The 25,289-nt window shown below is 59.2% G+C and overlaps 1 protein-coding gene across 3 annotated transcripts in view; it reads left to right on the plus strand.

The window, feature by feature from the left end:
* Nucleotides 1–20,365, plus strand: part of LOC119094878 (WD repeat-containing protein 47) — a 65,369-nt gene extending 45,004 nt beyond the window's left edge. For all 3 annotated transcript variants that reach the window (XM_037217785.1, XM_037217786.1, XM_037217787.1), the window contains 5 exons: nucleotides 13,137–13,303; nucleotides 14,549–14,718; nucleotides 16,658–16,828; nucleotides 18,862–19,221; nucleotides 19,660–20,365. In XM_037217785.1, the coding sequence (XP_037073680.1) occupies nucleotides 13,137–13,303; nucleotides 14,549–14,718; nucleotides 16,658–16,828; nucleotides 18,862–19,221; nucleotides 19,660–19,805 (1,014 nt within the window). In that variant the 3' untranslated portion in view covers nucleotides 19,806–20,365. The remainder of the gene's footprint in view (nucleotides 1–13,136; nucleotides 13,304–14,548; nucleotides 14,719–16,657; nucleotides 16,829–18,861; nucleotides 19,222–19,659) is intronic.
* The last annotated feature ends 4,924 nt before the right edge of the window (nucleotides 20,366–25,289 follow it).

Consider the following 25,289-nt stretch of genomic DNA (forward strand, 5'->3'; position numbering starts at 1 on the left):
CGCGCTGGCGCATCGGCCGCGCGGCAGGCGGGGGCAGCGGCTGGCCGAGACCTGCGCTGCGCTGGTCTCGGCCTGCTCCCGGCTCGTGGCTTGTAGCCGCTGGCTTTGGCGGCCCACACCTGGGTCGAATCAGGCGCTGTACAGCGCGGTGTGGTGCGCTGCCCGAGGCAGTGGCATGGCAGCGGTGCCGCTCGTCTGAACGTCGTGCGGGTTTCGACAGGCATGGGACGAACGCCGTGATGTAAACGCCATGTCGCCGAGCTTGAGTGGGGAGGGGCTGATTGAGCACGCAGTGATCAGTGCATGCAGATGAAACATGCAGACCAGCGGTCGGCGAGGCCTATTCAACCAGCCCTTATTCCCTCAGCCCATATTCAACCAGGTATTAGCTGGATTGTTGACTGTCGAGGCAATCGGTTTTGACCCGCCGGTGGCGAGTTGGGCTCTGGAAAATCCTGGCGTTGCTGACGTCATTCTGCCCCGGAAAAAATGTCAGACGGGGGGCCGAGGCGTTAGAGCAGGGGGATTTATTCATGCCTCGGGGAATAGACTTCACCGATTGCGTCAGGCTGAGAACGAATTATTCATATCTTTAACTGATGTGACGGGTTTGGCATTGCCATTCGTATGCATGGACGGTTGAACAAATTGAACGAGTTGACATGTCGAACAAGTTGAAGGCAAGGGAAAGTCTGCTCGTAAATGTCCCATTTTGCACTAAGGCCGTGTTGACTTGCAGATTTGGGTATACTTTTTATTGTGGATGATGTTTTAACGTGGGCAGATGCTAGTGTCGCATGCTAGGAGACTGACAACTCATGCTATTGGTAACGGTACCTCTTCCGCACCTATAGGATGCTCAAAACAATCGCCTTGCTTAGTCATAACACGTTTTGGGCATTGGCGAAGTCCGGAGTCCAGGCTATGGACGCCTCTCCACTCCAGACGGGGTTTCTAGCCTTCAGTGTCATCACGGACCAGCTGGTGTGTTTTCTTCGTAGGCGGTCGTGACTGATGCCAGATGCGGCGGTTTTCTCAAATGGGATGCCTAGTGGTGCGAAATCCCTGTGCTGCACCACTAAGGGATTTGCCGGTGAGCAATGGGGTGACTGCACGAAGCCTTTTCAGGTTCAAAACAAAATACAGAACAGGTCTCGTGCCTTTTGCTAAAGACCAGCGGAGTGCGGGTGCACTGTCGTCACAGGTGTGACGCATTATCTTGAGAGTGTCCGAGCCCTTCCTGACCTCAGTAGCTGCAGCCCTGTACCAGTTTTTGCCAGCGGTGTGCTGTTCATATGCAGCCTTGTCGTTCCACTTATCGCACGATCTGGCCCTGTCATGTTCCGAAAAACAGCCTCGCGGCAGACATGTTGTCGCTATGTTAGAGCTGAGGCCCATGCACCATCCAAGCGGCAGCCACGTGTTCAAGTGAGGGCTCTGCACCCTTCCACGCGCCCTTGGCACGCTGCATGTGGCCCGAGAGCTGTCGACGATAACTGTTGTCGTTAGTGGGTCGCGTATGGGCGGCCTCTTAGCCCATGAAGGTAAGCTGAGGGCACGGACGTGAGGACAGTTTTTTTGTTTTGTTTTGTGACAATTGACTGCATCTTTGCATGATGATAATTGCCCTCGCATCACGATCCGTAACCCGGCTTGATCGCTGCCTTGATTTCATCACATGTTTAAAAGGGTGTGCGGGATGTCGATAAACAACTATATTTGAACCTTGGCATTTCATGCGCAGCATGAAATGCACAGCGCATGCACAGGGTTTTTTAAATACTTTTTTCTAATAACCTCCCGTGCTCGGCTGCCGTGCATGGCTAGCGCTCACACCTGCATAAAATCATTTCGACATCGATACCTCTCACCCGCCTTCATTGAAAGTAAGAGTAAGTGAAGGGAAGCCATGATTGATTGTTGTTGGTCGTGTCTTGTTCGAAGCGAATCGTGAACAGCTGATCATTAGCCAGGCGCTGGTCTTACTCAAGCCGATGTTTTAATGCGCTTGACCAGCTTCAGAGCGCGGTGTTTCCAATGCATGAGCATGTGTCACGATTGGACCGCGGCGTGGTTCCCAGGGACTTGCGACAATCTCAATTCTCTTAATTTTTTCACGGCAACTGTCTCGGTGACTTGACAAAGTGCGCCATTGGCGCCCGGTGTGGTAACGTGGGTGAAAATGTGACGTCTATGTGCCAGCTGGCCGGGTTCGTTGATGTGCTACCCGGCTGGTTTTTTCCAAACAACAGACAAGTACGGGCGTGTCTGTGGAAACTCGGGAAACTCTCAAGCTCCGCAATGGCCAATGGCCACGCTGTTTTGCCGCCTCACGCATTTTCCCACGGGTGCGGGCTTCCTTCGGAGAGATTTTGGCATGTGACAGGCGGACGCGTCGGTTGGTGAAGTAACGCCATCAGCTTTCGGATAAGAGGATGGAACACACTTTGCTTATAGTTTGTGCCACTTTGTAAATGATAAAATTCTGTATCGCGGTCAAGTGTGTATTGTTATTGAGTTAATATCATGTTTGGTTGTTTTGATGTGGATGATTGAAAACATGCAGAACCCGTGGAACAAAGAAATGAACAAAATGTCATAAAACATCAGTTGTAAAGAATTACAAACGATTCATTTGTCGATGTTTTGTCGCGCGGTAATTTACAAGATAATGTACATGACCGAAACCCGGAAACGCAATTAGAAAACGATTGGACCTGCTTTGCAAAGATATCTGAATTTGATCCCTAATTTACACATTTTTCGGCCAGCATTTTTGTTGTGAAATGACTTACTGACCGCCACGGCTGGGCGTTGCACTGATTGCCTGGGTTCTTTTGGATTGCTTACTCAGTCACATCATGACGTCGCGCTCACGCAGGAAACCACGTCCCTAGGCTTGGAGGATTCCTTTGTGGACAGTTGGACATATGGCCTGTGGTACTGTGTCTCAAATTTGTAGGGATGTATGCATGGCGCCCTGGCTTGCCATGGCATGCACCTCCACATTTGAGTTGCCCGCAAATTATATGACGAAGATTGACCAGAACGAGGCATGCAAGCACTTGGATTCCTCCAGCCGTTGGGAAGCTCCCGTAATCATCGTGTCATTGTACCACCACCGTGCCGTTACCTTCCCGCGCCAGCTGTATCATTTCCTGTCACTTCCTAGCTTGTGATGTCGGGCCCAGACTGCAATGATTGTAAAAGCATTTTAGTTTGCCGTTAAACTACTTAAATTCCGCCCCTGGAATCTGGTCAAAGCATTCGAAGCACATGAGCGCGCCACTGCGCCGGCCGCCAGCTGACCAGGAGCGCTCACCAGCGACATTGCGCGTGTTGGGCGGGGCCCGGCCCGCTCGGCCCCCAGCCATGCCGGTCAGGAGCCGCGCCGGGGGTCCCTGACCTGGCGCTGGGGCCTGAGCGGCGGCGCCGTGACGGCTGCGGCGCGCGGTGACGGGCATATCTGCGCCGGGCGCCGGCGCCGCGGCGCGACCGGCGCGACCTCGCCGGCCGGCCTTGCTGGGTCAGCGCCGGCCGCCGGCCGGTCATGGCTGGCGCCGCTCTGCAGCACCGGCGCCAGATGGCACGAGCGTCGCTGGGCGCCGCCCACGCACGGCGACGGCTGCCGCGCGTCTGACGGGGCGGGTGCGGGCTCCACCTGACAGCTGTCGGGACTGTTTGGGTGTCCCGGGCGGAGCCGCGCGGCCGTCGGCTCCGGCGGCTGCCGCGCAGCTGTCGGCGTGGTGCGTCACCGGACGTTGTGTGACCACGCGGTCGGAACCCGGAAACGGACACTGTCGGAACCTGGAAACGGACACTCGGGGCTGATGCGTCGAACGCGCGCGCTTGACGGCGTCCTTCAGACCCGGCCATCTCCGTCAGACCCGGCAGGGTACACTTAGAGTAGTTTAGGTTTGGGCGAGGCCATCGGCTCAGTGGTTTTGCGCTTTTCTTCGGCCTCGCCCTCAGACTGACCGCGCATGCAGAGCGTTAAAATTTTGCCGATGAGCATCCCTTAGGGACGACCCTCATCCCTTCATATCGGGGCTTGCTCCGTGACCCGTGCAATACGCTGCTAATCCTCAGCTTCGCTGTTGAAACGCGACGAGAACGGCACAGCCCCGCAGTCTTCCCTTTCGGCTCATGCCGATCTTCTGTTCGCTTACTTCCCGTCAGCAGCCAGCAGCGCCCCAGCTGTCCGCTGCGAGACGCCTGCTCGTCCCGGTGCACGGATCGGCGCCGTGGCACTCTCTCCGGTTGCACGGCGTCACCGCCGCCGGACCGTGACGACGACTTGCGCTAGAAATCGGCGCCGCTTTTCCCGCGCGCCGACCGTCACGGCCGTGCAATGCGTCGGCGGACCGGAGCTGACCGGAGCGGACCGGAGCTGGCTCGCGGCCGGCTCCGGTGCCGGGTAGCGGACCGGAGCTGGCTCGCGGCCGGCTCCGGTGCCTGGGAGCGGACCGGAGCTGGCTCGCGGCCGGCTCCGGTACCTGGGAGCGGACCGGAGCTGGCTCGCGGCCGGCTCCGGTGCCTGGGAGCGGACCGGAGCTGGCTCGCGGCCGGCTCCGGTGCCGGGGAGCGGACCGGAGCTGGCTCGCGGCTGGCTCCGGTGCCGGGAAGCGGACCGGAGCTGGCTCGCGGCCGGCTCCGGTGCCTGGGAGCGGACCGGAACTGGCTCGCGGCCGGCTCCGGTACCTGGGAGCGGACCGGAGCTGGCTCGCGGCCGGCTCCGGTGCCTGGGAGCGGACCGGAGCTGGTTCGCGGCCGGCTCCGGTGCCGGGGAGCGGACCGGAGCTGGCTCGCGGCCGGCTCCGGTGCCTGGGAGCGGACCGGAGCTGGCTCGCGGCCGGCTCCGGTGCCTGGGAGCTGGCTCGTGGCCGTCTCCCGCGTCGGGGAGCGGACCGGAGCTGCCTAGATGACGTCAGGCCTGTGGCACGTTGCGGGATGGACCTCGGCTGGTGTTGGCGGTCCGGGTTCAGAGGCCTGGGCGAGGTGGCGCTGCGGCTTCACACACCCTGTGCTCACCCCGGGCTGCCCGCCCGGGACTGGCTTGTATCCGTTCCAGGCCGGAAGGCGTCCGCAAATAGTGACGGTTGTCCGCCCGGTACGGACGTGTGTCGGCTCAGGCTCGGCTTGTGTCCGCCTGCGCTCTCTGGAGATTGACTTGTGTCCTCAAGGATGAGCCGTGCGCGCCGGACACTTGCCCGTGTTCTCATGACGCTGACCGATGGCCGACTAGGACGGACCGTCTCGGTGCGTCCTGATTCGCCGGTCTCCATACTCCTCTACAACCGCCGCCCAACAGCCAGCGGAACTGAGCGTCCCATAAGAACTTCCACACGGCGACTGAACACCGATAGGTAAAGAGGAGTGTCCTGTCGAAAATATTATTATATTACGCAAGACATAAAGATTGGCTTTGGTCCAATTTAACGGATTGCTGGGTCGGATTGCAAGGAAGTTAGGTCCGGCTGACTTTTCGCCCATTGTTGGGCTTGGTTTTACTCATTTGAAAGATGTCTGACAATCGCCATCATTATTCCACAAATTATGCCAGCACGAAGTCACAAGCAGCTGCAAAGAACAAGGGCGTCAGGGTCCGTGGCTCCGTTAGAATTGGTTTACTTTTGTGATGCATACCGAGAAATGACCGGAAGGCGACTATGCTTGTGAAAAGAACGCCCTCCACCAGCATACACGGATTTCGAAACAGCAGGCGTCACTCAAGCATCATCACCTGGCCCTGTACAGCACCGTCGGGGCGTGCTGTAGCCGGCATCGTCGTGTGTCATGTGCCATCACGCTCTTGACACCCGGTCGGCAAAGGTCGAGCGAAGCTGCATGCTAAGAGGCCGCGGTCACTTACTGAAGACGCCACCGCTGAGTGCACCGTGCACTTACAGCGGACGTGCCTCGACTTCGACGCGTGGCGTCCGCCGTTACGGACGACGGTCGGCTGGAGCGAGCAGATACGGCGCAATTGATTGCGCTCATTGTCGTCGCTCGGCATGCACGTATGCAGCGGTTCGTGCCGATTCGGCGCCGGTCCTTACTTTTATGCTCGGCGAGTGACTGCTTATCAGCGGTGATGCTGTTTTATGACGTGCGCGCTGTCTGGTGGAGTTAGGCGACGGGCGATAGAGTGGCATCATCACGTGCCGTGGGCCGACCGTGCTGTGATCGAACTGACTCGAACTGAATCGAATTGACTCGAACCAACTCGAACTGATCGAACTGATCGCATTATTCTGTTGGAATGGAAAAGATGGGCAGTTGGTACTGTATTGGTGCAAGGGACGACGTTTGGAAGCCCGACGCAGCTCTTTCAATAGGTGTTGGTTTGTGGTTAATGGTATTGACAATCGTAGGAGATTGTCACGGCAATGGATCGGCCGATGGTATTCACTGTCGGCGGCCTGGCTACATAGCTCACGCACGTGCTCTTAGTTTTGTGTTAGCATTCTACACACAACCGTGTGCTTGTGTTCAAATTGATCCGGCGCATTTTTTATGCATGCTTCGACTGAAAAATCCCGGGCGCCTTTCACCGTGGTGGGCTAACTGACCACGTACTCTAACCAAGCAGCCTTCCAACGTCTGTCGAAATCGCCCCCTGTGGTTTGCTTACCCTTCCTTGCCACCCTGCGTGCCATTCGCATAGCACGCATTGGCGCATAGCACCATTCACAGTGGCGTTTTCTTACAGTCCGCCCGCATGACGGGAGTGGGGGGCTGGGGGGGGGGGACGGGGGTGGGGGCAGCCACTGGGCCTCTCTCCCGTCGTCATGGTGAAGCCTCTACATCAGGCGCACCCGCTGATTGCTCCAACGCCAGATCCCATTAACGGCGACGATCGCGGTCATGGCATCATTCTTCGTCTGATCGTAATTCACTATTGTTTGCACCGGCGCTACGGTGGTCACCATCATCAGCGTGACCCGCGCCGCGAGTGCCGCGCCGGCGGCGTCTCCGTTCAGCCGCGGCGCCTCGGCCCGGCGCGAGCGTGCTACGGTACCGGCGGACGCCGCGTGACCCGGCGCCGGCCCAGCGCCGGGCCCGCCGCCTGCCACAAAGCGGCGGCGCCACGGCCGGCGTGCGCGCGCCGTTCCGACTGGCTTCGTTTGTGGGTCAGAGCGGGTCGACCGCGGGGTCGGCGTGAGCGGCCGGAGAGAGAGGCAGAGACGGTCGACGCCGCCGCGCCGCGCCGTTCGGCAGTCGGGCGACGGACGCGGTGGCGGCGGCAGTGGTGGCGCGCGCGGTGACGGTAGCGACACGTGCGCTGGCGGCGCGGGGGCGCTGCGCGACGAACGCGGCGCGCGCGGTTCGCGCGTAGGCGGTCGGCGCGGCGAGTGCCGATGCAGCACCGGCACGTGGCGGCGCGTCGTCACCCCGCACTGATGAAGATCGAGCGCAGCGAGCGACGCGGCCGCACGGCCGAGTCGGCCGCCAATGCCTCCTTCCTGCACGGCTACGACTTCGCGCTGCACCCGGCGCTGGGCGAGTACGCGCCGGCGTTCTCCACCGAGTTCTTGCCGCCGGCGGCGCGGCCGGCGCGCCGCGAGGGAGACGCCGAGCGCTTCCTGCGCGAGAAGTTCGGCGAGCGGTACGACGTGGGCAGCGCGGCGCTGCCCGAGCTGGGCGCGCCCGGCTCGCTCAGCCTGGTGCTGGTGGACCGCAGTCTGGGTCGTGTCACGCCGCTGCGACCCGTCTACTGTAACCCGCGCCTGCTGCGCGGCGCGCTGCTGGCCGCTGTGCCCGAAGCGGCGGAGGTGGCCGGCGGCGAGCCGAAGGGGGCCCCGCCGCCCGCGCCGCCCCCGCCCCCGCCGCCCCCGCACAACTCGTGCAGCCACGTGAAGGCGCGGCCGCCCCCCGGCCGGGAGGGGGCGGCGGGCTGCGGGGATGCCGCAGCCGAGGGGCGCCCGGAGGCGGCGCGGCCCGCCGCTGCAGCGCAGGGCAAGCCGCGACAGCCGCCTCAGGGCGAGCGGCTGGCCGCGGTCAACGAGGTCAGCCTCTTCAGCCACGTAAGAGCTGGGCAAACGGTCCGAGAGTGTGGAGAGTATTCAACGGATTGTAATGTTAATCCACGCTCAGTTTCACTTGAGTGCTGTGGTGATTCACTCCTGGGAACTTCGGTGAGGGCACGCACATGTGTCGAGTTTGCGGCTCCTGCGCACCGCGTTTTTTCCCTTGACATGCTTCAAAATATGATAATTGTTCTAAAGTCGAGGATCAGTTGTGTGCGTTACGATGCGTACTTTTCGCGTTTCGATCCCAAATTTCCACAGATTGGACTTGGGATACGTTCAGTCTTACTGTGCCCATTGTTCTCGGTCAGTAATATTCCTCGGTTCCTCGGTTCTCGGTCAGAATATTCCTCTGCGTAGTCGTGGCTCGCGTGTTCACGTGCGCTCATGATGGCGCCGTTCGGGCGCCGCACGCACGCGCAGGCGTTGCGGGTTGTTTGTGGCGTGATTGTGCGTTTTTCGGCGTGTCCGTGACGTTTTTATCTGACCATTCATCTCACTCCGGCCGGGACACCTGCCGGGAACTGGAATGCGCTTTCCGTGGGCTGCCGGGCGAGCAGGACCGTTAGCAACGGTTTGTGTTTTTATCGGTGCACGAGGCACAGTTCAGGTCTGCATGGGCCGCGCTCATGCCAGCTGACCTAAGTCGGTGGTTATCGCGGCCGAATCCATCGGTCGTATGGGAGAAGCGTTCGCCAGGCTGGCTGTTTATTTTTCCGGTCACGTGGTGACTGTGAGGTCGAACTGCACAGGGTCACGTGACATGTTCAATGGGGGGTCTGCAGCGTCAGCAGCGTTCGGAATGGTTGAGCCGTCTGAAGCCACTGTTGAAGCCGCTGTTGGACGCGCATTTCGCAGCTGGGCGTTGCCGGTACGGGACACTCTTGACTCGATGTGGCTGTTGGCGGGCACTGCTGGCCGAAGTGGTCGCCGCCAGACGTGCGCAGTCTAGGTGATCTGAGTACCTCACCCTCTTGGTGACCGAGGGCATTAGCGACCAGTGTGCTCCATCTCATCTGCTCTCGGGCAATCCCGGTCAGACAACCCTGTCCGACTTTAAGTGGTAGTCGGCCTGTTCCGGCCCGTTCATTCACCTATGTTGCACCGCCCGCGAGCACGTGCACTTCCCGTGCACTAATTTCGTCGAGCAGCCCATGCCGGACCTTACGAGAAGCCGTACATGCTGACCGGTGTTTTTTTTTTTCTCTCTCTCTCCTCTCTCCTCATCTCTCATCTCTCTCTCTCTCTCTCTCTCTCTCTCTCTCGTCTATCTCTCTCATCATCTCGCTCTCTCACTCTCTCTCTCTATCTCTCCTCTCTCTCTCTCTCTCTCTCTCTCTCTCTCTCTCTCTCTCTCTCTCTCTTCTCCTCTCTCTCTCTCTCATCTCTCTTCTCTATCTCTCTCTCTCTCTCTCCTCTCTCCTCCTCTCTCTTTCTACTCTCTCTATCTCTATCTCTCTCTCCTCTCTCTCCTCTCTCTCCTCTCTCTCTCTCTCTCTCTCTCTCTATCTCTCTACTCCTCTCTCTCTCTCTCTCTTCTCTCTCTATCTCTCTCTCCTCTCTCTCTCTCTCTCTCTCTCTCCTCTCTCTCTCTCTCTCTCTCTCTCTCTCTCTCTCCTCGCTCTCTCTCTCTCTTCTCTCATCCTCTCTCTCTCGCTCTCTCTCCCCTCTCCCTTCGGCCGCGGGATTACGCCCTCCCCCTCCCCCATGCGGGTCAGCCCCCGCTGCAAGCCGCCAGCTGGCGTACTGTCGCCCCTGACCTGGGTTCAGCCTCCCGCCGTCTCCGCCGGGGGCTGCCTGTCATCGTGACACGGCCGCCACCTGGGCCGCCGTACCTGCGCCGTCACGCCCGGCCGGTGCTGCGTCACAGCGTCACGTGACGTGACGCGGCGGCCGCTCGCCTGGCGCCGGACGGTGTCGGACGGCCGGCGCGGGCCGCCGCCGCATGTTGGTCAGGGGTGCCCTGCCCGCCTCACACTGCCGTCAGCCGAGCTGCGCTGGTCCAGCGCGGCCACGGGACCGTGCCCCTCTCTGAACGGCGTCACGGTCCCGTGGGGAATACTGGCGTGAGGCAAGGCGTTCCAATGCCGACGCAGGTGAGGTTAGGGTGAACGCTGATTTCGGAATCGGAGTATGCGTGTTGAGATAATGTACTTGTCCGACTCCCACCAAGGCTTAATTGGATATGAAACGGCCTCACTATTCAAACCGCCCCGCAAAAGCCGCCGCCATCTGTGCTTTCCAGGGCATGTGGCCCAGCGTATAACCACATGGTTTTACGGCTGTATTGCCTTAGACAGGGTCTCCCGAGAATGCAGAGAACTCGGGAAGTGATTAGTGGCGAAACGGGCCCGGCTGGCGGCGGCGCGCTTTCCCGTCTCACAAACACATGGGCGGGATGACCGCCATTGGTCACCCCCGGCCGCTGGCTGCTCTCCGGCGGCCGCACTCGCCTTTCACCGCCGCCATGCACGCGCTGGGTCTGCTGGCGATCGCCATCATCAGTCATTCGCCTTTCACCGGTGACGCGGAGTGGACGTTCCCACGCGTCTCCACTGTCGGGCGGCGGCTGTGGCGACACATGTCACAGGCTCGCGCTCCCCTGTCGCACGGAAGTGTCTCGCGCCGACTCTGATGGGCCGCCCCGGACGGGCCGCGGTCCGGAGTCACGGCAGCGTGGAGTTTGGAACCATTCACAGCCGTCGTCGATGGGAGGCGAGCTGCGGCTCAGCCTGGCTCCCGCCTTATTAAGTCTACGGCACTTGGCGCCTTCCCTCCATGGTCCTCGTTTCGTCTTTTCAGCCGTTAGAAGGCGCAGGCTGGTTGTTTTCTTTGGGGTGTTTGCACAGCGCCGTGTTTCCCAGCCCATGCAGTTCAAACTGCGTTTGCATTTGCGTTTGCAAAAAAACAGATTTGGGGATAGCTCCGAAAGACGTGTTTTTAGCACTTGGGATTTTGGATCGTGGGAGGGCAATGGTTGTTGCGTAATAGCAACGTGACGCATTTAATTTCGCTGGCACTTTCAGATGCTTCTCTGACCAGTTTGTGGACACCTGCACCAATGCTGCCGCGCAGCTTTGTCCACCCCCACCCCTCTTCTTCACGCCTCGTCTGCCACCACCCCCTCCCGCCACACAGTTGGCTTGGGTCTCTCCCGTGACGTTTACTGGCCGTCCCGCCCGCCACGGCGCCGGCCGGTGGCTTCCCGGGGGCGGGGCCGAGTGTATGCATGAGCGGCGGCGGCCGCCCAGGCCGGCTCGGCCCCCACTGGCCCACATTCTCAGTACGTTAGCCACGCCTCAGCGCGTGCGGTCAGTGGACGCTGCCGGACGCCCCGCCGACGTCCGGCCGCTGCCGGGTCACCCGCCCAGGCCGCGGTCACCGGGCGGAGGCGGAGTGCCCTATCTCTGTCGGGAGCGCACTACGCTTGGCTTTGGAGATGCTGTTTCTAAAGCGAGAGGCGTGCTGGGCTCAACGCGCTGACCACATGTATGGCGAGTGCGTTTATAGCCCGACATTTGGCATTCAACACAGCTCACTGTCTGCGTGGGTAGCTTCGAGCGGATAAGTGGAGTGGATTCAAGTGTAGTGAATTCCGATTAGAAAGCTGTGGCCTACCGGCCTCGGAGGACTGTCGCAAAGTGCCCCCCTGCCCTCGGCGCCCCCTGCCCTCGGCGCACCCACCCTCGGCGCCCCCCCCCCCTTGTCCTCGGCGCTCCTGCCCTCGGCGCACCTGCCCTCAGCGCCGCACCTGCCCTCGACGCTCCCTGTCCTCGGCGCCCCTGTCCTCGGCGCCCCTGCCCTCGGCGCTCCCTGTCCTCGGCGCCCCTGCCCTCGGCGCTCCCTGTCCTCGGCGCCCCTGCCATCGGCGCCCCTGCCCTCGGCGCACCTGCCCTCGGCGCCCCAGAACAGAGGGCTGCCAGGCCGTCATGAGCTCGCTGTGGGTTGGTGTCAGGCCCGGCTGGACACCCGAGTTCGGTACCAATACCGCCGAGAGAAACGTCGGTCGTTAGCGGCGAGCCCGGCGGAGGCGCGCCTGATGAAGCGAGCCAGATGACTCGGAGGCCGGGTGGGTGACGGCGGCCTATGATTTGAACGCCCTGGGAAAGTGGAAAGAATGTCGGCTTGCGTCTCGGTGTGTGTTGTCATTACGTCTGGGCGTGCGACGTAGAACTGAAAGCTGAACCGGCGGCGTGTCCCGTGGCCTCGCGTTCTGGAGGTCCCGCGTGCTTGCCGACGTAACGCTGTCGTCGGACGGACGAGATCGGCTTGATTCAGCTGTCGTCGGACGGACCTGCTCGGCTTGATTCAGCTGTCGTCGGACGGACGGGCTCGGCTTGGTTCAGCTGTCGTCCGACTGACGGGCTCGGCTTGATTCAGCTGTCGTCGGACGGATTGGGTTGGCTCGATTCAGCTGTCGTCGGACGGACCGGGTCGGCTTGATTCAGCTGTCGGCGGACGGACCGGGTCGGCTTGATTCAGCTGTCGTCGGACGGACGGGCTCGGCTTGATTCAGCTGTCGTCGGACGGACCGGGTCGGCTTGATTCAGCTGTCGTCGGACGGACGGGCTCGGCTTGATTCAGCTGTCGTCGGACGGACCGGCTCGGCTTGATTCAGCTGTCTTCGGACGGACCGGCTCGGCTTGATTCAGCTGTCTTCGGACGGGCCGGCTTGGCTTGATTCAGCTGTCGCTTGGCTCTGCATTGGTCGTGCGGCAAACCGGGCATTGTTTGGCAGGCCGCTGATGTGCGCATTGTCCGCTGACCAGCCGCAAAACAAGCTCTCTGTCACGCTGATCAGCTCCCCGCGGTCGCCCCTTGCTGCGAGTTATGGTTGCGTCACTCCTTGATTTATGATGTAACCAAGCTTATCGTCAAAGTTTGTATTGAAAGCTTTCTTTCAGCGTCTTTTTCCGACGATGTTTTGCGAAAAAATGACCAGCGTGCACCAAACATGTCACCAAGCGAGGAGCAAAACAACAGGCAACAACAGCAAACAGCAAACAATGATCCGTGTGCGTCATGTTCCCCCTAGCGTGACCTGGCGTGACCTGGCGTGACCTGACCCGCTGGCGCTCGGTCTCACCTGGGTCCTTCTGCCCGCAGACGGAGAGCGGCGGCGGCGGCCGGCCCCGCTTTATCCCAGTGACGTCACTGGAAGACGTGCAGGCCATCCGGTGCGCCGAGTTTCACCCGTACGGCAAGCTGTACGCCGTGGGCTCCAACTCCAAGACGCTGCGCATCTGCTCCTACCCGAAGCTGACCGACCTCAGGTGGGACGCAGCGGCCGGATGTGAGGGAGTCCGAGGATGAATGGATGTGCTCTGGCGTGGAAGGACGGAGATTGCTCACGCTGGAAACCTACGAAATCATTAGTTACCGGTCGACATTGGCGGCTTTCACATGCATGCATTTCCGTACGTCTCCACAATCAGCGAACGTCCATATGTATCGCTCCCCCCCCCCCCCGCCCCTCCTGCCCCCTCGGCCTCTCCCCCACCCACCTCTATTCTCCGTCGGCAAGTGCATCAGCTGAAGGATGTAGTCAGCCAGCTAGCCCCCCCCCCCCTCCCCCGCCGTGCCCGCTAGCCCCCCTCCTGTGCGGCTGACGACGCCTGCAGTCGGCCACGGCGACCCGAGCGGGCGGGGGCAGACGCGGCCGTGAGGTCATGCTCGGATCCCAGTCCGCCCCATCTCCGGGGCGTCGCCTCCGCCGGGTATGACGCGCGCTGCGGGGTCGGGCGCTGCTCTTCGACACCCGTGGCGCAGCGGTGACGGCGCCTGGCGCGTGGGGGCCGCCGCCGCGCCGCGCCGGCCGCCGACGCCTGGCCGTCGCCCGTTACGGCGCAGTTCGCGCCTGCTTCGGAGCCGGATGAGCTGCTGGGGGCCGCCGGCGACGGGCGAGTGCCGCGATGTCGGCCGTGATAACGGGCGTGCGGTGGGCGTTGGCGCTCCGTTTAGCATGCGATCGCCCGTGCAGGCCTCCGCCCCCCGTGCACGCGGCTCTAATCCGCCGTCGAGCCGCGCTGCTGCTGGGCTGCGGCTGCAGGGTCACGGCTGGGGGGTGAGGGCTCCACGGACCACGGCTGGGGGTGAGGGCTCCACGGGTCACGGCTGGGGGTGAGGGCTCCACGGGTCACGGCTGACATTGGCGTTAGCACTCGCCGTCAGTTTGATACGGTAGTTTATTATTGTAAGTCCGTTGTGGATAATCCAGTGGATGTAGATATGGCGTACGTTCGCCGTGTTATTTCGTATGGCATTGCCGCGTGTTATTTCGTGTTATTTATGTATTAATTTATTATCAACAACGTGTTATTTCGTATGGCGTTGCTGTCGTGTTGGCGTGCGTCCGGGTAAGCTGTGATGGTATAAGCTTACGCATGATTTTCGTTACAGCCCTGAACTCAGCGCGCACCGCGTGCCAGGCAGGAGTGACACAAAGCCCAGATGACGATTCTTACGCCCGCACGCCAGACGTGTGGCCAGTAACACGCCCCGCGCCGCCCCTGTTTCAGAGATGACCACGTCACCTACCAGCCGACCGTGCTGTTCAAGCGCACCAAGCACCACAAGGGCTCCATCTACTGCCTGGCCTGGAGTCCCGTGGGGGACCTCATCGCTACTGGCAGCAACGACAAGACCATCAAGCTGATGCGCTTCAACGCCGAGACGTGCAATATCGAGGGTGGGTTGTCCGGCGGCGGTGGCGCGCGACCGAGCGTCAGCCGGGGGTGGGGTCACGATCGGTGTTTTAAACAGCGTGGAGCGGTATGTAGCCTGCTCGGTCGAGGCTTAGGCGTAGCGCAGTTGTTGGTTTTGAGCTCCCTCCGGGGATGCAAGAAATGACGTAAGAGGTCGAATGCAGTCGCAAGTGGCTTGCATGAGAAATCTGAAAGCCTCCGGTGGAGTGTTGCCATTCCTCCATGACACACACGAACTGAGGCCTCGGATTATCACCACACCGGCGGCCTTCTCCCTCTGCCCAGATGTCGAACTGGCGAGGACCTTTGGAACGGTTCACTTGTGCTCGTACGCTGTCGCGCGGCCGGCCGCCTGGCGCGCCCCCATTGTGGCGGGCCCGGTCACGCCCTGTCTCGGAGCGTCCCCCGACCCCGGGCCGGGACCGGGACCGGGCCGTCGGCGGGATGACCTGTGACGTCACCTGTGGCGGCGGACGTCGAGGCGGCGGTGTCCGGCCGACTTTCCCGGCCGGACGGGCGGCCGCCCCGTCTCAGACTCGCTTCCGGTCGTGCCTTCTCCCCGGCTGGCCGCGCTCTGTGACATTATCGGCCGGCTCGCCGGCGTGTTTATGGCCGGGTCGGCGCGCCGGGAGCGGCGCCGGGGCGAAAGTGGCGCACCTGGTGGAAACGCCGCGGTTGCGGTGCCCGTCGCTGTGATGACGCTGGCGGCGAAGTAGCGCCCGCGCTAATGCATGTGCCAGATCAGCGGCCCATGAGGCCAGAAGTGCCATTATGGGCTGTTATGTCTGGGCTCAAGCGGCGTAATTGATCTCGTCGGAAGCGTCGTGTCAAGCTTTTCTCCCGTGTTCAGCCGGCGTGTACCGCCGGCACGGAGAGTTTTCTCACTGCACTCAAACTGGTTCTGATCTGGAACTGAGCCTGACCAATGTTGCGCAACGATAGCTGGCCCACTGGTGTGTCTGTTTGTTAATCAGTCTTGCCAATCTCCTCGATGGTCGCGGCGTGTTTTGACAGCACTGTCGATGATCGCGCAGATTAAGAGAAACAGCTGTCAGGATCCACTCTTGGCCGGACACCTGCCTTGTATTGCTGCTGTTTATATCTGTCCGAGGTGAAACCTACGCACCGTCATAGCCTGCTCGGGGCGTGCGTTGGCTTCGGCTTGGTGCACTGGCTGTGACGCATTGAGAAGCAGATGCGTCAAGTACCTAGTTTTTCTGCCGCCAGTCATGCAGCATTTCGCCGCTACCTTTGTTCTCACCAGCGTTTCAGTACAATTCTGGTCTTTGGCTCTCACGTTAATTTGACAAAGCTCGCACATGTTTTATTCAAATGTTAGCCAAATGGCACGTGCGACCAGACCACCGACGCGGACCATCCGCCAGCCCCACCAGCCGACCCCGTTCGCCAGCCGCGGAGCTTCCCGTGCCGCGCCGCGCCACGCCACCGCGGCGGCGCGGCGGTGCACCGGTCTGTCACGGAATGGGTGTCACCGTGCCCCCGCCAGCGCTGGCCGCGCCGCCTTTTAAGGCCGGTGGCTGATGCTGCCCGGTGATTGGGGCGCTTTTCCGACCCGCTGCCAGGCTTGCCGTAACCGGCGGCGCGGCGGAGGAATGTGGCACGCGAGCGGCGATAGTGATGCGATTGTCGCCCTTCGTGATTCAGGAGGCTCCGACAAGCCTTGTTTGGGTTGATATGCCCCATGGGGATTCCACGGGCCATTCCGCTCGGCATCTGAAGAAAATTGCCATTAAAAGGCATAGATATAGCTTGCGAAAATATAGGAGTCTTGTTCGGGGCTACACTTGCCCTGACTCATGGAGAGCCGTTGTATGTTGAAATTGCAGCCGTCGGTGAGTATCGAACGCGAACGTTCAGGACCCGAGTTCGCCGTGCTTACCCGCGACTCCTCGGCTTTGGCAGGTCAGGAGATCGACCTGACGATGCACGACGGCACAGTGCGAGACCTGTGCTTCATCGAGGACATGTCCAACAAGTCGAGCCTACTCATCAGCGGCGGCGCCGGCGACTGCAAGATCTACGTCACCGACTGCGTCACCGGCACACCGTTCCAGGCGCTTAGCGGTCACTCGGGTCAGTAGTCGTTCATAACTCAGCGGTCAGCCCTGACTTAGGGCTCAACGATGGTCATAGCTTAGTGGTCACTTGGTCAATTGCTGTTCGTAAGTGTGTGATCGTTTTGGCCATCTGTTACTTTATCACTCAGCAGCCATTTGTGTCAGTGGTTGTCAAATAGCTCAGCGGTCATTCGGGTCAGGACCTGTCCATAACTCTGCGGCCATGATTCAACAGATGTCCACGGCTCAGTGGTTATTCGGGTCAGAAGCTGTAGTGACTTGGGTCCGTAGCCGTGTATAACCCTTCCGCTAACTCGCGTCAGTAGTTGTCCATAACTCACACCGTTGTGGGACAGATGATAGCCAGCGGCCAGCTGTGCCGAATCTGGGCACGTTAGCCATAAACGGAAGTTCGTGTGTCGCCGGGCTACACACAGTAGCTCGGCCTGTTGAGGAGGAGGCCGTTTCCAGTCATCACTGATTGTTGAATGGAATGTCTCACTTCATGGTTGTACGTGCGCACGGGTTCTGATTGCCGCATGCAAGTGTCATGCTTGACTCGGGGATCTGTTCTTTTTTGCCATCATTCAGGACAAATCAGATCGCGGCAGGGCGGTACTTTCCTCTCCTAGTGGCAGTCTCCGTGTCATGAATGGGTCTCTCTCGGGGGCCGCCAGCAGGCGAGCTATCCGAGACCATTGTGGCATCCGAGACCATTGTGCGTTTGGATGTTACCGGACAGAGAAAGCTGCCCGTTACGGGCAGCCGGTTTGGTCCGAAAGTGGCTCAGAGCTGGCTTGAGAGACGACCGGGCAGACAATGATATCACCACGGCGACGCCGCATTGTCGGTCCAATCGGTATACTCTATTCGGTATTGTACGTTAGGCAAACCGGTCGGTGCACCCAATTTCAGAGCCACATCGGCGACGGTGGGTAATGTAGTATGGCTCTGTTGCGCGCCCACGCCTGTCCCGGTCTAAACCAGCCCTCACGCGCCGCCCCAGCGGAGGTGGTGACGTGGCTCTGTTGCGCGCCTACGCCTGCCCCGATCCAAACCAGTACTCACGCGCCGCCCCAGCGGAGGAGGTGACATGGCTCCGGTGCGCCCCCACGCCTGCCCCGGTCCAAACCAGCCCTCACGCGCCGCCCCAGCGGAGGTGGTGACATGGCTCTGGTGCGCCCCCACGCCTGCCCCGGTCCAAACCAGCCCTCACGCGCCTCCCCAGCGGAGGTGGTGACATGGCTCCGGCGCGCCAGTGCGCCAGTCTGTCCCCGGACTGCACATCGGGGCGCCGGTGGTCGCTCTCGTCCACCAGCCGTCATGGGGGAGGGCAGGGGCGACTTTGGCGCAGCGGTCCGCCGCATCAGTCGCGGCCCGGCTACAGACAACAGCCGCTGGTGACCGCCGATTACAGCGTGACATAGGTCACCAGCGCGCCTGCACGGTGTTGGCTGCTAGATTCTGGCATTTGGTCTCGCCTTGCGCAGGGCGCTCTTCTGTCTCCCCCGGCTGTAGCAGTTATATGTGCCTAGTTTAGTTAAGCTGGCCACATGTTGGGTGTCCGACACCTGTCTTCAATGAGAACACGTCATTTGTCCGCACATGCATGGCGGGCAATCTGGCCGTCACAACTGACGACATACCAGAAGCGAACGGGTTGCCCAGTTCACTGAGCATGTCGCCCGTTGGAAACATGCCGCCGTGTTTGTGCGCATTGCTGGGACTTTTCTCCTTGTGTCGGACTCAAACTGCTTAAAACTGTCGAGAATCATTACAAAAACTGTAAAAGCTCTATTTTGTCTTGCGCCACCCACCCTGTTGCATTTGATGACGCTTTGCTTATGTTTGTGCGCATCCATAGCCCTCAAGCTGCTGGAGTCCGACTACGGTGTCTATCATTTAGTTCAACGCTGAATACTAAGACTCCGTGCCGGCCGTCTTCTCCTCTCGTGACCCGTTTCTTCCCGATGACTTGTGCCCCGTTCTCGCCACCCCGTCGCCCAGCGCGTGACCCCGCGCCTGACTCATCCCTCCGCCTCCCCGCAGGGCACATCCTGTCGCTGTACACGTGGGGCGGCGCTATGTTCGTCTCGGGCAGCCAGGACCGGACGGTGCGCTTCTGGGACCTGCGCTCGCGTGGCTGCGTCAACATGTTCCATCCTCCGAGCGTGCACGCCGGCTCCAAGGGCTCGGCCGTGGCCTCTGTGGCGGTGGACCCGTCTGGACGGCTGCTCGTCTCTGGTCACGAGGACGCCTCGTGCAACCTGTACGACATCCGCGGCGCGCGCAACATCCAGAGCTTCAAGCCGCACGAGTCAGACATCAGGAGCGTGCGCTTCTCGCCCAGCGCGTACTACCTGCTGACAGGCGGCTACGACAACCGCACCGTGCTCACCGATCTGCAGGGTACGCCGGCTGGGGCGACACAGGGGGGGGGGGGGGCGGGGAAGGGGGCAAGGGAAAGGAGACGGGTACTGATGGTGGCCGATTCTAGGCGGCGTATATCCGGTGTGGTGTTTAGCGAGAGAAAACGGGCAGAACAGGTGTGAATCGTGCTGTGTTGGAGGTAACAGCCGCAGCGAAAAAAACGAGCGACTGAGACATGTTTTTTACGTGCATGGTTTTTGCGCCCATTAACCATTAAGCAAATTATTTCTTTGGTGGAATGTGTGTTGAGACGGTGTGGTGTGCATTCCTTGGTATAAGCGATGAATCAGTTATGCATTATGAATGCGTTCCTGTCGCTGAATAATATTGAATGTATGGCTGCTTTCGCTTTCAACGCGGCACTGTCACACTGCCGCGCCGCTGTCGCCCCTGACCCGCCCGCTCCCCCGGCTGCAGGTGACCTGACTACGCCACTGCCATCCGTGATCGTGGCTGAGCACCAGGACAAGGTCATCACCGGCCGCTGGCACCCCAATGAGTTCAGCTTCCTCTCGACGGGCGCCGACAAGACGTGCACGCTCTGGGCGCTGCCGCCGCTCTGAGCGCCGCTGCCGACGCTCTGAGCGCCGCTGCCGCCGCGTTGTTAACGCGTGCGCCGCCGACTTCGGCGCGTTATTGGCGCATGCGCCGCTGGCGAGGCGTGATTGGCGGACGAGGCGTCGCTAACGTGATGCCGGCTCCGGCGAGCCGGCGACTAACCGTGACTTCTGCGTGAAATGTAGAGCGTGCGCCCGTGTCGCGCGGCTGTCGTGCCGCGGGCGTGAGAGGCGACGGCGTGCGGCGTGAGTGGGATAATCCGTGAGAGCTTTACTGGCGTGCGCGTTATGTTTTAGTCAGATGTTCAGCATAAATCCAGTCATCACAGCGGCGGTCGGCAGGCGAGCCGGCCGGCCATCCCCGAATCTTCGAGATATTCCACGTTCTGTTGTGCCGACAGCGCTTGGTAGAAGACGTGGGGGTTATTTTTCTATGATTGTGGGCCGGCGTTCCGTGATTTGTTGCTGGCACCGACCCTGCCTTTGACGACTGTTAATTCCACCGGCTTGCTTTTCACATGCTGCTGGGCGGGCGTCCAGCCAAATAAACCCTGTGTAAACCCGAATCGCGTGTTTCTGGGTGCAAAGAGATATCGGTGGGGCACGGTCTTCGTTGCAAAATGATATTGCCACATGTGAGTTGCGAAACTTGTCCGCCTGGATGCAAACATCTCCCTTGCGGGTCGACTGTTTGCAGAGGACGTCATAGAATACACGGCCCACCTACCTGCAATGATCGTATTAGCCTACCCCAGTGAGGCACCACCTTTCCGTGGTGGGGAGATTGCGTGCTCCAATGATCCCGCGGGCGGTTGGGGAGGCTTGTAAAGCGCCTCTTCCGGCCAAAGCGGAGAAACCAGAATGAGCGTGCCTCCCGCATGGGCCCTGACTCCGGTCAGGATAGGGATAAGCAACCTCTCGGCCTCAGCTTTCAGTTTTGTTAGGGGTCCTGAGTACTGGGTGGCCGCCTTGCGGGTCAGTCTTGGCGTCCGCCAATTCACCTTTGGCCTGGATTTGCCAACCTGTGGGTGCCCCGTGTTGACTTCGCACGCGGGTAACTGACTTGTCAGACGCCGCCCTTGTACGACACTGGCAATGAGCCAAGCGTGTTAGGCGACGAATGTCGAGGGGAAACCGTAGAATGCAGTGTCTACCTGAGTCTCAGCTGTGGGCTAGTGCTCCGGTTCATTTCGAGTTGGTGCCTGGTCAGCCCTTCGTGAGCCGGAGCACCGGCTCCCGCGGTACCCGGAGGCTCCGCAGCGCCACTTATGGCGCTCCGGCCCGCGTATGACGCGTCTGTAGCCCTGGCGGCACGGCAGATACCGCTGCGCTGTCCCCTTGTTGGGCTCGATGGCGGGCGGGGAACAGGCGCGTCGAAATAATATGCAACTACCCATGGATAAATCCTCAAGGAACCTGACCACTACGCCACTTCTGCGGGAAGACGGGCTGAAAGAGCCCTGCCAACCAGACCCAGAGTGTAACCTTGGGCCCCGGGAGTGCTCCCCACTCTGGGGACCAGTCAGATCGACCAATCGAACGTTTGCCGAAGTATATCATCATTTGGTCATCGAAAGTTGACAGTGAGGAAAGGCCTCTGCCGTTAAACATCAACCCCTTCCAGATTGAGTAAGCTCTGCCAAAGTTTGAGGATCCCAAAAACGTGCTTGGGTACCGAGATGGAGGTCTGGAAGTCGAGTTTTCGAAGGACGAGGAGATCAGGAGGATGCTAAGCGGCAACGACCTTAATTCCCGGGTTCCTGAACGGGGTGTGCGGTCCATGGATATTGAGGTTAAACCGCATCCTAGTAAAAACTCAGTGCAGAACGCTAAACACATTGTGAAAAGGGTAGGTGGTGAAGCTGGTGCCAACGGGCGCTGTTATCCTCACTTTTGACTGTTGTCCGCAATGAGAGAGGGTGCGAATCAGGATTTCCTCCTTACCGGTCCGTTTCTACGTGCTAGATCCGGTGCGGTGCTAAAGTGTCATTCGCTTGGGCACTTCACCGACAAATGTCGGAAACAGACGACATGCGGGAAATGTGCAGAAGTCGGGCGTGACGCAAGAAAATGGCGAGTCACGTTCTACGAAATGTCCCAGCCGTGGAGGAGGTCACCCAGCAAGGCTTCACACGTGTGAGACCTTCAAAAAGGAAAAAGTAGATTCCAACCATCAGAGTTCAGAGTGGGCCAACTTACCATGAGGTTGAGAAGAAACGCAATGAAAACCACCCATTCCGCCCTTACCGGGACGCGGCCGCAGACTAGCCAGGGACCCATCCCGTGGTGACACCGGCAGCTGCTGGCCTGTCGGCTAATACAAAAATGAGCGCGTTCCAAAACGTGACTGTTGCGGACTTTGTCACCCTCCTTACACAGCTGTTCCGCTCCCAAGGTGTGTCCCCCCCCCCCCCCCCCCACATGTCTCGATATGACAAGTGCGGTCTCCACCGCGCCTGGTAGCGCGGCCCCTCCACCAATGGGCGCGCCGACGGCGATTGAGGTCCCCTGGGACCAGCCCCGGAGCGCTGGGGGTCCCAGAGCGGTGTCAGAGCGTCCGGAGCCGGGAGCTAGACCGGGAGGAGCGGACTGGAGTCTAGTCCAGCGCGCCCGTCCCCACAGCGGCCGTTGTACGCTCCACTGGAGCCCGCATCATCCGGGCCACCTTCCTTCTGCCGCCATCGGGGGTGGCAGTGCATGTCCCCTCGCCACCCTACGGGACGACCTCACGGGCTCCTGGCCGACTGGTAGCTGGGGAAACCTCTGCAGCTCACCCAAAAAACCGACAGGGAAGGCATGCACCGAAGAGTCGACGCGGTCCCGCCGCCGAAACATGTTAGCGACCATTTCCCGATTGGGTATACGCTGGGTATAGACGCGCAGCTTAGAGTCCTGTCCCGGCGATGGAGTACGCAGTACGCAGACTGGGAGATTTTTGCTCGGACATGTGAGATATGCATTGCTCCTGATCAGCGGGGACAGCGCATCGTCAGCAAACCACACTTTCACTACTACCTTGGTTACACTGACTGATAGCTGTTTGTGTCGCATATCCAGCCATCCGTGTAGCACACCTGTCCCATGATGGTCACCGCAATGCAACGATGCTGTAACAGGCAGAAAGAACGCATTTCGAAAGGTTAGTAAACATCCAACCACACAAAGCATGGCAGCCTACGAACTTCCACGGCCATTGCTAAGCGTGTTGTCCTGAGTGCAAAACAAGCATCTTGGAGATAATATGTTTCCAAAGTAAACAGGTTTACTGCAGTTAAACAAGTTTGGTCGCGAGTCCAGCGCATCACTGGGCAGGTTTCATCCATACCTCTTTCAACATTGACCACTGGTGGTGTGGAAGTTGTAGACTCGATCGTGGTGGCGAACGCAATTACTAGAGCTTTCTCGGAACGATCCCGATATGGTCTTCGCGATCCAGTATTTTCCCGACTTGAGACACAGTTGAATCATTTGGTTTGAGCTTCTCGCCTAGAGAGACTTATTCTTAGAATGCATTAGGTACGCTGCCCGAAATGCATCATGCCATGTCATCCTTTATAGATTGTTTCAGAAGACTGTCTGTATTCACAACTTGAGGTTCCGACATGTACCACTGAACAGTGCAAGGTCGCTTCGTAATATATTCAATTTCCCGTGGACAAACGACGATTTTCCTGATTCATGGCAGGAAGCAATCGTCATATCCATCTTGAAGCCAGGAAAAAAGTGGAAAGGTCCTCTGGACTATCGTCCAATGGCTTTAATATCTTGTACATGCAAACTGCTTGAAATGCTCGTCTAATTTGGTACGTAGAGAAGCATCCTTTTCTTTCCAACGCCCAGCATGGCTTCAGGAAGAATAGTTGTACCTTATATCATCTGGTGAACGTGTGTCAATGAAATGGAATGTGTCAATGAAAGATGTGTCAGAACGGGAAGCTTTCCAGCAACGGCGACATCTTTTAGCTGTGTTTTACGGCATCGAGAAGGTTTATGACACGATTTGAAAGCACGGTATCCTAATGAAGCTCTACAAATACGATATTTAAGGACATGGTTATGTTCCTGTTGAGCTTTCTTCGGAATAAACCCTTCAGAGTCCGTGTGGGCACGGCTCTGTCCGCTCTATACTCGCAAGAAAATGACGTTCCGCAGGGCAGCTTTCTCAGCATTGTGCTCTTTGCCAGCATGGTTAATAACATAGCTGAAACCCCTCCTCCACAGGTAGGGAGATGGCTTTTTGTCGACGACTTTGCCATTTGGGCCAGCGCACAAACTAACACAGCTTCCGAACTCCAACTACAACTTGGCATTAGGAACTTGGAAAGATGTAGTGCTCTCAATGGACTTCAACTTTTGTCGTCAAGACTGTGGATGTTCTTTTTTTTTTAGAAAACGTGATCATTGCCCCGACCTTCGTCTTGTGCTATATGGGGAAGAATACCAGTTAGACAGGAAGCTAAGTTCCTTGGCGTCATATTCGAATTAGCAGGCTATCATACCGCCCACACATCAAAAACTTTCGGCATCACTGCTTGAAGGCATTCGATGTTTTAAAGATTTTCACCCGGATGTCCTATGGGGATGACCGCAAAATACTTGTATTACTTCACAGGTCAATTACCCGATCTAAGATTGACTGTGCCTGCCAGGTGTATGACTCGGCCTCACGATCGGCGAAGAAACCTTTGAACAGAATGCACCACGACGGGATCCAAACGGCAGCGGGAGGCTTCCGTACCAGCCCTGTGCACAGCATATTCGTCAATGCAAATAAACTCCCTTTGCACTTAAGACGGGAGCTACTGTCCGCACGATATGTGGCAAAAATCGCACAATTTCTATCCCATCCCCACATACTCGAGTGTTCTTTCACCACGTGTTGTCAGCCTTTTCACTTCTTCACATGTAAAGACTGCACTGCCCATCACCATACGTACCAACCAGATATTTGAGCGATTAGGCATCCCGGTTCACAGGTTTGCTTCCGGTCCAGGGCAGGGCCTTCCACCATGGCAACTTCGAGCACCCGAATGTGACTGCCATCTTTGTGGGTCATCAAAGAAATATACAACGGCAGTCGAACACCGCGCGGAGTTTCTGTGTCGTCTTTATACGTTTTTTTATCGGGGGTTCCGTCACATACATGCCGATGGCTAAAAAAAAAAAACAGCGCGGGTGTAGGATGTGGACCCGTGTCAGAGAACAGACGAAGTTTTACCTTGTCTAAACATTGTTCCATTTTTACTGCAGAGTTGTTCGCCATCCGTGAGGCTCTACGTTTAGTGCACTACTGTAACGAATCGGTGTAAGCTCTCTGGTGACCTTGCAGCAAGCAAGTTAGCAGCACAAAATCGTTGAAGAAATAATGCGCAAATTGCTTACCTCGGGCAGGACAACAAGCGTGTTTTTATCGCCTGGGTGCCCGGTCACGCCCAGATAGTTGAAAACGAAGAGATTGATTCCCTAACCAGACAAGGTGCCGACGGCCCG

Source organism: Pollicipes pollicipes, unplaced genomic scaffold (assembly GCF_011947565.3).
Source record: "Pollicipes pollicipes isolate AB1234 unplaced genomic scaffold, Ppol_2.1 Scaffold_4219;HRSCAF=4965_pilon_pilon_pilon, whole genome shotgun sequence".
In the NCBI taxonomy this organism is placed as follows: domain Eukaryota; kingdom Metazoa; phylum Arthropoda; class Thecostraca; order Pollicipedomorpha; family Pollicipedidae; genus Pollicipes; species Pollicipes pollicipes.